Source organism: Dermacentor silvarum, chromosome 4 (genome assembly GCF_013339745.2).
Source record: "Dermacentor silvarum isolate Dsil-2018 chromosome 4, BIME_Dsil_1.4, whole genome shotgun sequence".
Taxonomy (NCBI): domain Eukaryota; kingdom Metazoa; phylum Arthropoda; class Arachnida; order Ixodida; family Ixodidae; genus Dermacentor; species Dermacentor silvarum.
Genome location: NC_051157.2, coordinates 135,076,639 through 135,093,168, shown reverse-complemented (window position 1 = coordinate 135,093,168; position 16,530 = coordinate 135,076,639). Strand labels below are relative to the sequence as shown.

Sequence of the window (16,530 nt, the reverse complement as noted above, 5' to 3'; positions counted from 1 at the left end):
TGCGAGTGAGGGCCAGTGAGTGTGAGTGCAGGTGAGTGCGAGTGAGTGCCTGTGAGTGTAAGCGCAGGTGAGTGCGAGTGGGTGCCAGTGAATGTGAGTGTAAGTGAGTGCGAGTGCGAGCGAGTACGAGTGATTGTGAGTGCAGGTGAGTGCGATTGAGTGCCAGTGAGTGTGAGTACAAGTGAGTGCGAGTGCGAGTGAGTGCCAGTGAGTGTGAGTGCAGGTGAGTGCGAGTGAGTGCGAGTGATTGTGAGTGCAGGTGAGTGCGAGTGCGAGTGAGTACCAGTGACTGTGAGTGCAGGTGAGTGCGAGTGCGATTGAGTGCCAGTGAGTGTGAGTGCAAGTGAGTGCGAGTGAGTGCCAGTGAGTGTGAGTGCAGGTGAGTGCGAGTGAGTGCCTGTGAATGTGAGTGTAAGTGAATGCGAGTGCGAGCGAGTACCAGTGAGTGTGAGTGCAGGTGAGTGCGAGTGAGTGCCAGTGATTGTGAGTGCAGGTGAGTGCGAGTGAGTGCCAGTGAGTGTGAGTGCAGGTGAGTGCGAGTGAGTGCCAGTGAGTGTAAGTGAGTGCGAGCGAGTACGAGTGATTGTGAGTGCAGGTGAGTGCGAGTGCGAGTGAGTACCAGTGATTCTGAGTGCAGGTGAGTGCGAGTGCGATTGAGTGCCAGTGCGTGTGAGTGCAAGTGAGTGCGACTGCGAGTGAGGGCCAGTGAGTGTGAGTGCAGGTGAGTGCGAGTGAGTGCCTGTGAGTGTGAGCGCAGGTGAGTGCGAGTGGGTGCCAGTGAATGTGAGTGTAAGTGAGTGCGAGTGCGAGCGAGTACGAGTGATTGTGAGTGCAGGTGAGTGCGAGTGCGAGTGAGTACCAGTGATTCTGAGTGCAGGTGAGTGCGAGTGCGATTGAGTGCCAGTGAGTGTGAGTGCCAGTGAGTGCGAGTGCGAGTGACTGCCAGTGAGTGGGAGTGCAGGTGAGTGCGAGTGAGTGAGTGTGAGTGGAGATGAGTGCGAGTGAGTGTTTGTGAGTGTGAGTGGAGGCGAGTGCGAGTGAGCGCCAGTGATTGCGAGCGCAGGTGAGTGCGATTGAGTGCCAGTGAGTGTGAGTGCAAGTGAGTGCGAGTGCGAGTGAGTGCCAGTGAGTGTGAGTGCAGGTGAGTGCGAGTGAGTGCCAGTGAGTGTGAGTGCAGGTGAGTGCGAGTGCGAGTGAGTACCAGTGAGTGTGAGTGCAGGTGAGTGCGAGTGAGTGCCTGTGAGTGTGAGTGGAGATGAGTGCTAGTGAGTGTCTCTGAGTGTGAGTGGAGGCGAGTGTGAGTGAGAGCCAGTGAGTGTGAGTGGAAGTGAGTGCGAGTGCGAGTGAGTGCTGTGAGTGTGATTGGAGGTGAGTGTGAACGTGAGTGAGTGCGGGGCCTGGAAAAAATTATGGTGAGTGAGTGTTCTCCAACACTGCCGACCTATGCAAGCAACAGCAAGCGTAACTCATGGGAGCCTACCACGATTTTTCTCAAATAAAAAGCCAACCGTTTCTTGTGTGCGTCAGTTTCTTCTTCTCACGCTCACTTCATCTCACGCTTCCCAGCAGCTGTAGCTTCATCATCATCATCAGCCTATATTTATGTCCACTGTAGGACGAAGGCCTCTCCCTGCGATCTCCAATTACCCCTGTCTTGCGCAAGCGTATTCCAACTTGCGCCTGCGAATTTCCTAACTTCATCATCCCACCTGGTTTTCTGCCGTCCTCGACTGCGCTTCCCTTCTCTTGGTAGCTGCAGCTTATGTAACCGTAATGTTTACCGGGAAACGCTGGCGACGAGCGTTATGCACAAGGGCGAGCTTTCTGTTAGAAACGAGGCCTCTTGTGTGAGCCGATCCTCGAGATTTTGCACAGCCACGCCAGTAAAAAAGAAAGATAATTTTCACGTTTCTGTTATTGTTGCGCACTTTTAATATTTCAATCTGAGAAGATTTAACATGACCGGCATGTGCAGTCGGTGTTTTGTTTCATGACATTTGTTTGTGGGATAAAATTCTCAACATTCCGAGTGATAACTTTGTCAAGAATGCAAGACAAGGTATGAGCAACTTTAGCGATAGAATGGTGTGGCCATATAACCCGCATATACCGCATGTCATATAGCAAGGCGGGGCATATGCATATACCCAAATATAATATTTCTGTTTGTCGACACCGACACCGACACAATACATTGCCGACACCAACACCAGATTTTCTGCAACACGAGGCCTTTAACGCTGTCGCGTTAATACTACTGCTGTTTGCAAACGAGTTCATTCTCCAATTTGTTGCGATGATTTTTTTCGTATGTCTTTATCGCCAAAGTTATCAAATCAATATCTTATTAGGCACCTTCCTGAATACAGTTTCCCATCAGTGTCTATGAGGGATTCAGAAAGTTTACAACTGGCATGTTCCTGCCATGCTTAATATATCGTGAGATGTTGTTCCGTACTTCAATAAGAAACACCTCGCGAAAGTTTAAGTTAGATTCCTATTCAAACCTAAAACAAGTCTGTGAAAGGTAGTGCGGTGCGATCATTTCATTTTAATCTTCTTGATCACGCTTTGAAGGGAGTCTCATTTATGTAAATTAAAAATTAAGATAGCTGTTATTCTGGTTTAGTCAATTCCTGAGTATATGTATTTATAAAATCTGCTGGGTAGTGCCAATTTGTTTTTAAGGGGACACTAAACCAAACATTAAATAAATTTTGACTGATAAAGTATTCTCTGAAAACTCTGTTGACTGTTAATTTCACAAAAGGTCAATTACAAGAAGCGACAACGAAGCTCAAAGTTTCATTTTATTTTTTATTTCGCGCCGCAAACCCGACGTCGGTACGTCAGTGTGGTCACGAATTTCAAGGTATCTTTTCGTATTTCGGCCACGTTGATTAAAAAAAAAAGAAACCAAACAACAAAGAACACTTCGTGAAACTTGCCCCATTCAGTCTTTGGCTCCTTTAGAACACAGTGTGCGTCAATATTTACCGCTAAGTGACTAACTGGGCCCTAGCAGATGCTGCCTAAATTCATGACGTAACGGTGAGCTGTTGCGGGAAATAGACGGCGTCGGCACCAGTCTCTTGTGCTTTGCGTTTTTCCTGGCTCGCCGAGTGAATTTTCGTGGTAAGAGTGGTGTCCTTTTGGTATTGCGGAAGAGGGATTTACTCACACAGCACAAAATATTTTTCTCTACAGTGTTCCTTTGTGCCCTAATTGAGTTCTGATAATCCCTTTTGCCATCGTCTTTCTTTCGTACGCATATAGACCAAGGTTCGTGCGCCTACGCAACTGCCGGCCGTGGCATGGGTGGACCCACCATAATTGCACGCCGGTCTACGGGGCCGCTGTGCTTTACCGCCTGGTACCACCAGTCCGGTACGGCGCACCATGCCGCACAATTCTATGCGGCCGGCGCCGATAGCGTGCGCCGTGAGTTCTACGCAACTCAGCGGGAGATGGCCGGGCGCTGGCAGCGGGTGAGGTACTCGGAGGAGCGGAACGGTTCAATCGAGGTTGGTACAGACCTGTTACATACAAAATCGATGAGATTTTTTGTTACTTCCCCGGTTTTTAGTGGTTGGCAGACGACGACCTAGCTCGGTGAAAAATGGAGAGCGTAAGAGACTTTCCATTTAGGTGTCCGCATATACATTACATTGTAATGAAGCGGTGGCCATTACCATCAACCTACCTTGGGTACGCCAGCAACGGCTTCCAGAAACTGTGTTCTGCCATCATTGGTACCGTGTTTCAAGGGAAGAACACGCAGCAGAGTAAACGAAAAACTATCGCTGACTTTGACAATAATCTTCGTAAGTTCTGTCGGATAAAAAAAATGCAGTCTCTTGTTCCAATGGTTTCTGTGTAGCGCACCGATTTAAAGAACAACCCCGATCAGGACGCCTTTCACAAAAAGTTTATTACTTAAACAAAAAAGAACGTTTAGCGTGAGGCATGGCGGAAGCTTTGTTCATGTTCACAGTTGGTACGCAGTAATGCTCGCAATACTTGGTTAAGTGGCACCACCATGCACCTAATCATGTAGCCGTTTGAGTCACTCGATAACAGCGAGAAGCGTTTTACGGTTGCCGAGGCCAGCCGTGGGTGGCCCACTAATTGTCCGAAAGACTGCATTATTGCGCAAGATGTATTAGCGAGAGGAGTAGGCAGCCAATGGGTGCGAGGTCTTATCAGGTAACAATATAAGCTCAAATGGACAAAGAGGACAATGAAAGCGTAGGTATAAAGCCAACTAAACAGGCGCTACACACAATATTTTAGAAGGCTGGCACACCTTGCCTAGCCACTGTATTCATTTCTGCACGTACGACACACTCACACAATCGGATAACTAAAAAAAAAAACGTATTAGAAAAACGTAGTTGATAAATCAGTGAACTCACAATCATTTCTATAAATTAGTATTCGCAGTATAAAAATACAAGTAGTTTCGGTTATAGCGGAACTTGAATCATTGATAATAGGTATGTTTATATTAAATGGAAAAGAAAATGTAAGCCGCCGGCAAAATTAGTTGGCTGTCGGTAAAACACAAACGCGCAAACTCTCCCATGACTTGTGCGGTGCTTTGCCATGCAAGTGAGCTCTGAGCCAATTCGGAAAACGGTGGCGCCTGTGTGTGTGTACACGTATTTTGGAGGCAATAGCCAGCAATAAGCCCTTGCGACGTATCTGATGCACAATGCTGCGGCATTTCTCAGTGCCCCTTTGAGCGCAGCACTCATTTTATCAATTGGTAAAGATGTTTTTCAGCGATGCTGTCTAACGGCTAGGATCCGGGATTTGATGGCGCCCGCGCGGAAAAACCCTCGCCTAAAACTCTTGCCAAAAAAGTGAGAACGGAGGAGCCAACAACCAAAGCAAACGCATATCGCCGCTTGCGTCGGAGTTCGGTTTAATGGCCCCCTATGTCATAAACGATGTATTTCTGTGAGTGTGTGACGTAGTGCGTGGCGTAGTGTGCGCCTGATAAGGTCATCAAGGGGAAAGGGTTGGCGCACCTTGGCGCAACCGCTCGAATGTGTTCTTTCCTACTGTTCACGCGTTCGTCAACGTCTTCTTCCTCAGCTGGCTCCGTTGCCGTTCATCATTCCAGCGTAGAATTTCACTTCTTTTCTGTCGTCGTAATAGGGGAGGCCGCGTTTACTGGGGTAAGAGCCATTGCTTAAGGTGGTATGTCCGTCTTACGTGACGGACAGATTGCAATGGATAACAGAGGTGATACGCGAAGGTTTGTGCCTACTTATCGTCACGATGACCACAGATCAGGATAATAAATATGTTCGTACCGTTGTTCAAAATTCTGTGTCACCTCTGTGTCGTGCGCTAAACAGCTTCGCTGGTCCCCCACCTTGACATCGTGGAATGGCTCAGGATTTTTTTTCCTGTCGCATAGTACTTTTGTCTGCTTGCTAACACGCTCCAACTCGGATCGAAACAACGTGGAGCACACTATAGAGTGAAGACAGAGAAACCGCGGCTGAGACAAACAGGAAGCACTCGCCAGAGGAGGTTTCTGGTAATCTTTGTTCGCTGAGTCATTGTCATTTTTGCTGAGTCATGCTCATGACTATGAATTCTACCAGTATACTGTAGTGTTTCCTTCACTTAGTACCTCCGTCCCAACCCATTTCAGTGGTTTTTTAGTGTTAATATTTTTCGCTGGGTCATTGTCTTAACCTACATGACACGCATCTCATGACATTTGTCTCATGACCTATCCTTATGTTAATCATACACTCCCGATATACTATACCAATTTTGGTACTTGCCAAGTTAACGAAACGACCATGAGAGCAAAAAGACGTAGGCGGCTGTTTCATGACCTACATGGCACGCATGCCATGACATTCATGTCATGACATACCATTTATGTTCGTCATATACTCCTGTCATAATATGCCAATATTGGTACATACCAAGTTAACCAAACGACCATGAGAGCACAAAGTCGTAGACGGCAAGATAGATAGTTAGATAGATAGTTAGATAGATAGATAGATAGATAGATAGATAGATAGATAGATAGATAGATAGATAGATACTACCAAAGTAGCAAATGTACGCCAAGAAATGCTTCGCATTTAATATTTCCACTGACCCTATCTGACAGGGAACTTAGATTCTTGGAATGTGTGGGCATGTGCAGCAGTCAATCGTGATTGTTAGTTTCAAATGCGAAGCATTTCTTGGCGAACATTTGCTACTTTGACAGTATCGATCTATCTATCTAGCCGCCTACGACTTTGTGCTCTCATGGTCGTTTCGTTAGCATGGTATGTAGCAAAACTGACCTATTATGACAAGAGCATATGACAAATGTAAATGATATGTCATGACATGAATATCATGACATGCGTGTCATGTCGGTCATGAAACAGCCGCCTACGTCATGGTGCTCTCATGGTCGTTTCGTTAACTTGGTAGGCACCAATATTGGCATAGTATGACAGGAGTGCCTGAGGAACATAAGTGATAGCTCATGACATAAATGTCATGATATGCCTGTCATGTAGGTCATGACAATGACTCAGCGAAAAATATTAACACTCAAAAACCACTGAAATGGGTTCGGACGTGGGAACTAAATGAAGGAGAATACTACAGGATGCTGGTAGAAGTTATAGTATGAGTATGACTCAGCGTAAATGACAATGACTCAGCAAAAAAACATAACACTGAAAAGCCACTGAAATGGGTTCTGACGTAGATACTAAGTGAAGGAAACGCTAAAAGATGGTGGTAGAAGTCATGACCATGACTGAGCAAAAAGGACAATGACTCAGCGAAAAAAGCATTAACACTCAAAAAACACTGAAATGGGTTCAGACGTTGGTAATAAGTGATGGAAACACTTAAGGATGATGGTACAAGTCATAGTCATGACCATGACTCAGGAAAATGACAATGACTCAGCGAAAAAGAATAACACTCGAAAACCACTGAAGTCGGTTCGGACGTGGGCACTAAGTGAAGGAAACACTAAACTATTGTGGTAGAAGTCAAAGTCATGACAATGACTCAGCAAAATGAGAATGACTCACCGAAAAAAATTAAGACTCGAAAACCAATGGAATGGGTTCGGATGTGGTACTAAGTGAAGGAAAAGGCTAAAGTTTGATGGTCGAAGTCAAAGTCATGAGCATGACTAAGGATATCGCCTTAAAGTCTCTTAGGTGTAGTTAAAGGGATTCCTGAGGACTCATGAGATTCATGTCATGAGATGCGAGTCATGTAGGCTATTAAAGAGCCGCCTACACCTTTGTGCTCTCATGGTCGTTTTGGTAACATCGTAGGCTCCCCGCACACTGTTTCGCAGAACATCGATTCCCACAGGGCTTGGGATCTGCCGGCTTTTTTTTTTTTCTCTTAGCGCTTTTTCGGCTTCTGTTTTTTCTTTCCTTGTGCGTGGCAATATTTCTTTTTCTTTGTTTGTGTTCCGGGTCATGCATATATAAAGCATGTATGTAAATAAAATAATCAGTTGGAAGTGAGTGCTTGTCCGTGTCTGCTATTCGTCCCCGTGTTTATTCTCGCACTGTGTATGTCACAATGTAAAGATTCGGGCTCCATCAATCTCTTTTTTTTTCACCATTACTCTAAACGTCCTTTGTTTATCTCGACTGCCAATCGGTTATTGCTTCAGTCCACGTTGAATCCCAACGCCTCTTGAAGGTGAATGTTGCCTACTGGTCTCGCTTGGTGCCCATCCTCGCATTCGATTAGAATGCTGTGTGCTATCAGGCCAGACGGCGTGGCTCCTCTATGCAGGCAGCCATGACATGTTTATGTGCAGTGAAAAAAACATGCCGAAGAGCAAGTTCTCGAAGAGCGATTCACCAAAACAAGCGAATTGCAGGAAACTTCTTGAACAGAAAAAAATAGGTAAAAATGATCAACCGAATGAAAAAATTATGCCACACAATGCGGTAACAGCGTCTGGGCAGCACCAGAGAAGGCGATCGCGTCGTCGATGGGCACAAACTGCAGGTCGAAACGACAGCTCCCTGTCCCAAATTGCAGAGGTTCAGCAGAAGCTGTTTAAGTTGGCCTTGCTTGATCTTTCCTCGACATTAGTTCAAGTGAGCATCGCAAACTCGGCATCGAATGGCTCGCTTGCCGCCACCGACACGGGCCGCGGCCGGATTGTGGGAGCCAGCAACACCGAGTCATCCCCACCGTTCTTTGCCATCAAAACCATGCTGTAGCAAATAACCTACGCCCTGCAGGTGCTATTCCCTGGTTTATGTACGCCAGTTGCGCTTAAAACGGCTTTAATATGCAGGCTATAGACAGTCTCATGGCTACACTGTACTAATCCCGACCTCTTCCCGCGAAGATCCATATGCCGTAAGGCATGCCCGTATGCTTTCCTCGGAAACAGTATATAGTGCACAGCTCTCATCATCATAAACTTCACCAGGTCACTCGCCTTCCTCTTCACATCATATATCTGTTATTTCTACAAAACCCTTCTCTAGCATGCGGTGGCAGGACAGAGGCACTTCACTCAGGCCGACCTCTCTTTACCTTCCTGGCATGAAAATTCTCTCTCTCTCTCTTTCTCTGCTGAAAATTTCCAGCAAGATTGCAATTTATCGCTAGGATTGTTTCATATAACACTTGGCACTACTAATCACCTTGTTTATCAAACAACAATTACGAAGCTTCCTTCGTATGCACCTTTCTTGGTGTCCACATCCACCATCCCCAGAAATTAGAGAAAGCTAAGTGACAAGGAAACGTCGTAGCCGTCATGTTTTTGTCATTATGCACGAAGACAAAGGCTTTATCGCATTTTTTTTTTTGTTAGCAAACCCAGCAAGTAACAATGACAAACAAGGCAAGTAACTGTTTGAAGTTTTATACTAACCTTTCCGGACCATTAAATATCATCGTATAGTACTCACAGGAAACGCACTGTCGAAGGCGTTCACAGTCGATTGCCGAAACGTTGGGCACAGCGATATTGTTTCCCGTACCACTCTTTATCGATCTTATACTGCCCCATTAGAGCAATAGCAAAGCCTCAGTAGGGCACAATATTTTTACAGCGAAGCTGTTAAAAGCTCACTCTTCGATGGTCGCGTCCGGCAATAGAAAAAAAAAAGTTGCAGTGGCTTAGCTCGGCTATGCCAGGATATACGTAGCGTTAGCAAAGGTTCAGCTGATTATTCTTAGCTTTCCTGGTTGTCTCCTACGCTCAACCGCTAATTTCCAGGCAACTACTTCGGGATCCGATGAGTCAAGCTTCTCCGTTCTTCTGCGCTGTTGAGCAGCATTTGCGCTCTCCTTCTCCATGGCTATACCACACTGGCAAACTCCAGTCAGAAGCGCAGCGGCTCCAGCTAGAGTGTACTAGACAATGGTCGAGTGGGCCGAACGGCGCTCTGCCGCTGAGGCGCCGCGTGTGGAAAAATAGTGCGAGGGCGCTGCGAGTGACCTGGATTGGGGCGGAGACGCGCTCCGCGGCATATTCAACGTACTTTCGCTTCGGGCGCCGAGGCCGATTGCGCATAGTACGCTCTTAAAATAGCGCTTTATTTCAACTGCAAATTTATATTTACACTATTTTGCCAAACATATATATTTGAGGCATATATTATACAACGCGACGTCTTCAATTTTGCTGTCGTTGTCAAGCGCGTCGTCTGCTAGCGAGCGCGCGTTCGCTACGCGGACGCTGGTGGACGCCCAGTTTTTCTCGCACAACCTCTGCGCATTACATTTTTTAATGGTTTAGCTGCTTCGATGCGCCCATGTCTCTTGACGGCCGGTGCCAAATGTAGTTTTAGCCAGGTGAACTGCTGTTTTTACCACTGTCTTCTAAAAATGAATGGTATCTCCGCACCATGAAGCCTACGTAAGAAAATTTTATTATTGATATCGTGTCATTTTAGACACGCTTCTTGTTGGTCGATATTGATCAGGGACAATGATCGAAGAAAACAATATTAGAGTGAAATAAACCAGGTTTATTAAGTGCGTGGCGCGAAGAATGACCAATGTAGTTCTAAGTAATTATATCAAAGGGTACATAGACATATATATATATATATATATATATATATATATAAGGGAAAAAATAACAAATATTCTAAATGCAATAATTGAAGCACGTGTTTGCAGTAACAAACACAATTATTATTGAATACTGGATAAAACTCTCATTCGCAGCAATAATATTCATAGCAGGCAAGACCATCTTTCTGGATTAGGGCCCTTTCTGTTGCGGAGACACGATATGGCCGCCTATGAATGGGGCTGGCGTCACCGGTGTTGATGCGATGCGTGACAACAGATGTCTGACCAAGTGGACGGTCGTCCAAATCAAAGATATCCCGATAAGATGACAGGAGGTGACGAAGAGCTGTTGTTTGCTCGGAAGGAAGGTCAGGGGCGATCATCTTACAAACATCGTCCGCAGGCGTCGAGCACAAAGGAATGGTTGACAAAGGTGCGTTGGTACTCAGGAAGGATTCGGAGGCCAAAGAAGAAATCTCAAATTCATCCAAATGAGTGATAAGTGCGACGGCAATGCCGAGTGGCAGCACATGCGTCGAAAATCCAAACTTGAGGATGGGCACCCGAGCGCAGTTTTCGAGGATCCGGATTAAGGTGCTCGGTAGGGCAATATTTCGTGACAAAACCACGTCAGTAAGCGGAGACACGACGTACTCGCCATCAGGTACGGGAGGACAGGGCGTCAGGAGGACATTGGTAGCCGCCTGTGGAGACAGCCGTGCAAACTCAGCAGAACATAAGCGGGGTGAAGCACAAGTTGTTGCGTCTGCGTCGGCAGGAAGCGGCAGATCCAGCTGTACAACACCTGCGGAGCAGTCAATTTGGGCAGAGTGTTTCGAAAGGAAGTCGAGGCCGAGAATTAGGTCGTGTGGACAGTGCTCGAGGACGATAAATAAAACAACGCTATAATGGCCCGCAATGGTCACACGTGCTGTGCACATTCCAAGAACAGGTTAAGTACTCCCATCGGCGACTCGCACAGTGCATGGTAAGGCGGGAGTCAGAACCTTTTTGAGCCTTCGGCGGAGAGCATCGCTTATAACTGAAACATGCGCTCCTGTGTCAACGAGAGATGTGACAAGAACACCATCAACTTCAATGTCCAGTAGGTTTCCACGTGTAGGCAGGGTCAACAGAGGATTTGTGGGCCGGGTCGGAGTTGCAGCTTCACCTCCGGGAGCTGCACCGCCTAGTTTCCCGAAGGGAAGCGACCGGTTGCAGATGGGGACGAAGAGCGGTGAACGAGAGGCGAACGGGACCGACGGCCTTGCGGAGACGGGGAGCGGCTGGATCTTGGTGGAGCACTGTCGGCGTTGATGTTCCGAGGCAGCGTGTAGGGCGAGAAAGTGCGATTGTCTGGTACTTGGCGGTAGTGACTCGGAGACGACCACCGAGGAGACGACGACCAGCGATTACGGCAATGACGGGCGATGTGTCCAATACCGGAACAATTAAAACAGATGGGTCTGTCATCCGGTGTGCGCCAGTCAGCGGGGTTGCGGCGGAGCGGCGGAAAGCTTTGCGTCTGGGAGCGAGCGGCCGGAGAAATCTGGTAGGTGTTCGTATGGCGGACCGAGCAGAGAGATGGAATGCCCAAACTCGCTATTTCTTCCCGAACGACCGCTTGTATAAGCGAGATACCGGGCACACTTTCCCGACAGTCGGAACGAATTGGAGCCGGAGCCATGGCCTCCAGCTCACGGCGAACGATACGCGTTAGATCTTCTGATCCTGTCGGCTGAACGAACCGCGGCGGGTCTGCGCACGAAGATGTCGCGGCGGTATTGGGCAGCCTGTCGAAATGTTGAGGGACGCGGCGGCCTTTCGCTTGTTCGAAGCGCCGGCACTCCTTTATAATTGCATCCACAGTGGCAGAATCCTTACACATCAGGAGATTGAAGGCGTCGTCTGCAATACCTTTTAGTATGTGACCAATCTTGTCCGCCTCGGTCATGGTGTTATCAGCCTTGCGGCAGAGAGCCAGCACATCCTGTATGTACACGACATAGGATTCTGTGGACGTCTGAGCGCGGCATGCAAGTTCTTTTTTTGCTGCCAACTGACGACCGACAGGTCTGCCAAACAGGTCACGCATTTTTTCTTTGCAGACAGCCCAGCTGGTTAGGTCAGCTTCATGCGTATCGTACCATTGCTTCGCAGTTCCTGTCAGATAAAACATGAGGTTTGCGAGCATCATTGTTGGATCCCACCTGTTGTTGTCGCACACTCGTTCGTACATCGTAAGCCAGTCCTCGACGTCGGTGTTGTCCGTGCCACAAAATGTCCCCGGGTCCCGCAGATGAGTGAGGATGACCGTTGGCGTGGACTGCTGAGGCGTTGTCGGTTGTGTCGGTTAATCTGCCATTGTGGCGGCAGGTAGATGACGTCCACTGCGAAGTTCCGTGATTGTACCCCGCACCTCCACCAAAATGTTGCAGGAAGAAAGCAGGCCCACGAGTGTAGAAGGATGTGTATTTACAAGCGAAGAAATATGGCGTTCAGGCAACGGCCAGAGTCTTTGTCTTCCTCTCGTTCGCGTCACCTTCTTCTTTCCCTTCACCGTAACAATATGTATATAACTGAACGGCTGCGTTCAGTTATCCAGTGCACCATCATAACGACCATAATGAAACAAAGGAATGGCATGTCTCACATACACGCAGAGATATGTGCAGATCTGTTGCGTTCGTTGAAGAAGTACGTACCACATGGGGCACCCAGTTTTAATCGGTTGCAAACATTGTGAGACTGTCAAAAAAAGTTTTCCTTGTCGGAATCAAGTTAGCAGGTTTACAGGCTGCCCCAAAACGGGGCGTTTATATTGAATGAGAGCTAGCAACTTGTTAAGTAGGAATTATTAACACCCGTCCGTTAATTCTCTCAGGACCTGCGCCTCTGCGCAGCAGCCACGACTCTCCGGCAGCAAAATCATTCGGAAGAACAGTCCTCACTTGCAGGCAGTCACTCACCTTTGAGATTTCAATAGTGCTGTTATGCGTTACATTCGAACGGAAATGACTATTCGGCGTCCTACAGTATATCAATGACACTTGCGCACGCACGCACGCACGCACGCACGCACACACACACACACACACACACACACACACACACATACATACATATGTATATATATACACATACACACACACACACACACACATATATATATATATATATATGTGTGTGTGTGTGTGTGTTTCTTGTTTGAAGTATCGACTGGGAAGAAAATTCCATGTACGGCTTACGGCCAAAGATTAGCATATAGAATGGCTAACTAAAACCGTTTTTGGCGCTCGAGGTCCGACTGCAATAAATAACCCCGTACCAATTACTCCGCATTCTGTTTACTCCGCTTTCTTCACTCCGCTTTCTTTCTTTCCTTCTCCTTTTTTTTTCTTTTTGAAGTATTGACAGGGGAAACATTTTCCACGTACGGCTTATATGGTCAAAGGTGAGCATATAGAATGACTAACAAAAACTGTTTTCGGCGCTCGAGCTCCTACCGCAATAAATGACCCCGTACTCCGCATTCTGTTACGCGAGGAAGGCGGAAACTTGAATGGAATGTTGCGGTGCAGTTTACTCTTTTTTTTTTATCTATAACAATGCTTCCCGTAAATCTGAGTACAAAGCGCCGGATGGGGCAAATACATGCTGTTTACTTGTTTGAAGCGGCAAGCAGGAAGGTTACATATGTTTCTCCGTCTGCGTTTCACGAGACCTACTGATGGAAACTTATATGCGCAACAATACACACGAGAGATAGAGATACATGCTGCTTGAAGAACGAGAAAAATATTTTTTCTCCAAAGGGAACCATACAATAACATAGTAGGATGAAAGCCGACACTGCGGCCGCAATGCACGCGCAATCACCGAGCGGCATTAGAAAAAATTAAAAAATAAATAAATAAGAGAAAGAAAATCTATTTATTCTTAAGGTATAAATACATGTCATATGCAATAATGAACCCCATTTGATCGGTCTGAACGCAAATACCAGCGCGCGAAGTAGTACAAATGACCCTGCCGAGCAGTATCGCCAGCAGTTTCCAACGGCGCGACCTTGATGCGGCCCAATCCAGTTCGACCGCAGCACCGCCCCAGTATTTTTCCACGTCGGGCGCCTCATTGCAAAGCATGCGCCGCCCCAGCCGCTCGTCCCACTCGACCATATTCTAGCACACTCTAGCTCCAGCGCAGTGTCAGACGGCGACTGCCCAGCGAGCGCGCGCCGGCGCCAGTGCGTCTACCACGGCTACGACGTCACTCCTCCGGAATGCGCAGACTGGCGGCGGTGAGTCGCGCGCGGCGCGGCGGAGTGCGCGAGAGGTGCCGGCTCCGGTGCGCAAGCCGTGTGACATCACTGATCCTTGCGCATGCGCAGCACGGCTCTTGATGTGCCGCGCGAAACGGGCTTGGCTAGGCCAGTGTAGCTAACGCTATAAAACTCTCATTGGCCGTATGCTGTATGTGCGAGTGAAAGCCCGCGAGGGCAATGGATGGATGGATGGAAAAACTTTATTAAGCGAGCGAGTTTGGACCCTTCAAGGGCCCAGGGCCACCGCACAGCCCTCACTTTACGCGCATGTGTCCAGGCCACGTAGGGCCATAGCACTGGCACCCCGGTTCACGCAGCGAAGTTGGATGTCCAGGTCCTGCGACGCAAGGAGGGCCTCCCATTCCTCCCATGTTCCGATGGCGGGCTGTCCCTGCGGGGGAGGATCGGCAGGGCAGCCAAAGAGGATGTGGTCTAAGGTGGCGTGCGACTCTCCACAGAGAGTGCACTCTGGCGAAACGGGGCGAAAGTGGTATAGGAGCTGAGGGGTGGGAACAGTTCGGGTCTGGAGTAGCCTCCAGAGGATTTGTTGGGAGTGGGATAGTCGGGGGTGGGGAGTAGGGTAGAGTCGACGGGCAAGGCGTGCTTGTTGGGTAATTTCGGAGAACGTGTGCGCCCGCTCCCTCGAGAAATCCCGGCTGGGGTCGCCATTTGCCCGGCTTACAAGTCCTCGGGCTATGTTATCGGCGGCCTCATTTCCGGGATTGCCAGAGTGAGCCGGCACCCACACAAGCTCAATACGTCTATCAGAATTTTGGACCCACATTCTCAATATTTGCCACGCTGGGGCATGGACGCGTCCGCGGGCAAAGTTAAAAATGGCTGTTTTAGAGTCGCTAACTATGTAAGCCACATTGGTTTGAGCGATTGCTAAGGCAATAGCAGCTTTCCTCTGCTTCTTCCGGGTACAGTGGGAATCTATGAAGTGGGTGAGGGGGGGGGGGGGCTGCTGGATGATAAGCCACAGCTATAGAACGGTCTGGACCACACGCGGCATCCACCCATCGCACATCCTCTAAAGTGCCATATGCGTTATGGAGAGCTTTGGCTCGCGCGACGCGGCGGGATTGATGGTGCTCTGGGTGGACGTTCTTAGGGAGGGGTTTGATGATAAGCGCGGCGCGCATGGCGCGAGGGAGAGATACTAAATCTACAACATGTGCGGGTATGCGAATTTCGAGAGAGTCCGGTATATGCCGTCCCGCTTTCACGGGGAGCGAACGCACGGCGGAGATCAAACGCGACTTCCCAGTGGAAGGGGAGCGGTGGGCGAGAAGGGCATCAAGGCACCCTAGACAGTGCGTGTGCGTGCCCACTCTCCCACTGCGGCGCATGTAGTCAGCGTTTTGACAGCGGTTGTGTGCGGTCACACAAACAATGCGCACAACTGTTGGCGACGGTTGGCGCTGAGCCGTGCTCCCTCAAGGGCTGCAGAAGATAGCGCCAACCTTTCCCTTTCCCTCAAGAACTGTTGGCGACGGCGTTTTGCCCGCGTCCGCACCGAACGCGCGCGGCGGTGGTGACGCATTTATGAAGAATGTGCCAAGTGAAAGAGAGAGAGATAGAGAAACGTGGTGGGAAAGGCAGAGAGGTTAACTCGAAAGTATTCTGGTTTGCTACCCTGCACTGGTGTAAGGGGAAGCGTTAATGACAGGCGGAAAGGATAAGGAAGAGAAAAAGCAGTCACGAAAAATATTCAAGGAATAAAAAAGTTGTCGCAGTTTCACCTGAAAGGCGAAGCATCAATTGCGATAGCAAACTCGTAGAGAGCTATACGGAGTAATGATATTAGCTTTATCAGCTGTATAAACTTGGACATGCAGCAGCATCGGCAACACGCAGAACTGTTGTCGACGCCATCGGCGTTTTGCCCGCGTTCGCTTAAAATGCGTGCGGCGTTGGTGACTGTTGCCGGAGCCTCTGATATAAATAGGCACTGCGTGCCGCAGCTAAACGTCGCCTCCCTTCCCTCCCCCTCCCCCACGGCCTCTCGCTCGTCGGAAGAAGGCGCGTTTGCTCTACATACATGGTGATTGTGAAGGAGAACAGAGACGCCTACTTCTGCAGCCCTTAAGCGAGCACGGCGCAGAACGCGCGTTTGTTCTCCGCCGTGCGTTCACTCCCCGTGAAAG

General features: G+C 48.5%; 1 protein-coding gene across 1 annotated transcript in view; it reads left to right on the top strand.

Moving 5' to 3' along the window:
• LOC119448917 (MAM and LDL-receptor class A domain-containing protein 1-like) overlaps positions 1–16,530 on the top strand; it is a 265,378-nt gene that overhangs the window by 44,553 nt on the left and 204,295 nt on the right. Inside the window, exon 3 of the mRNA XM_049666561.1 lies at positions 3,277–3,524. Within this exon, the coding sequence (XP_049522518.1) occupies positions 3,277–3,524 (248 nt within the window). The remainder of the gene's footprint in view (positions 1–3,276; positions 3,525–16,530) is intronic.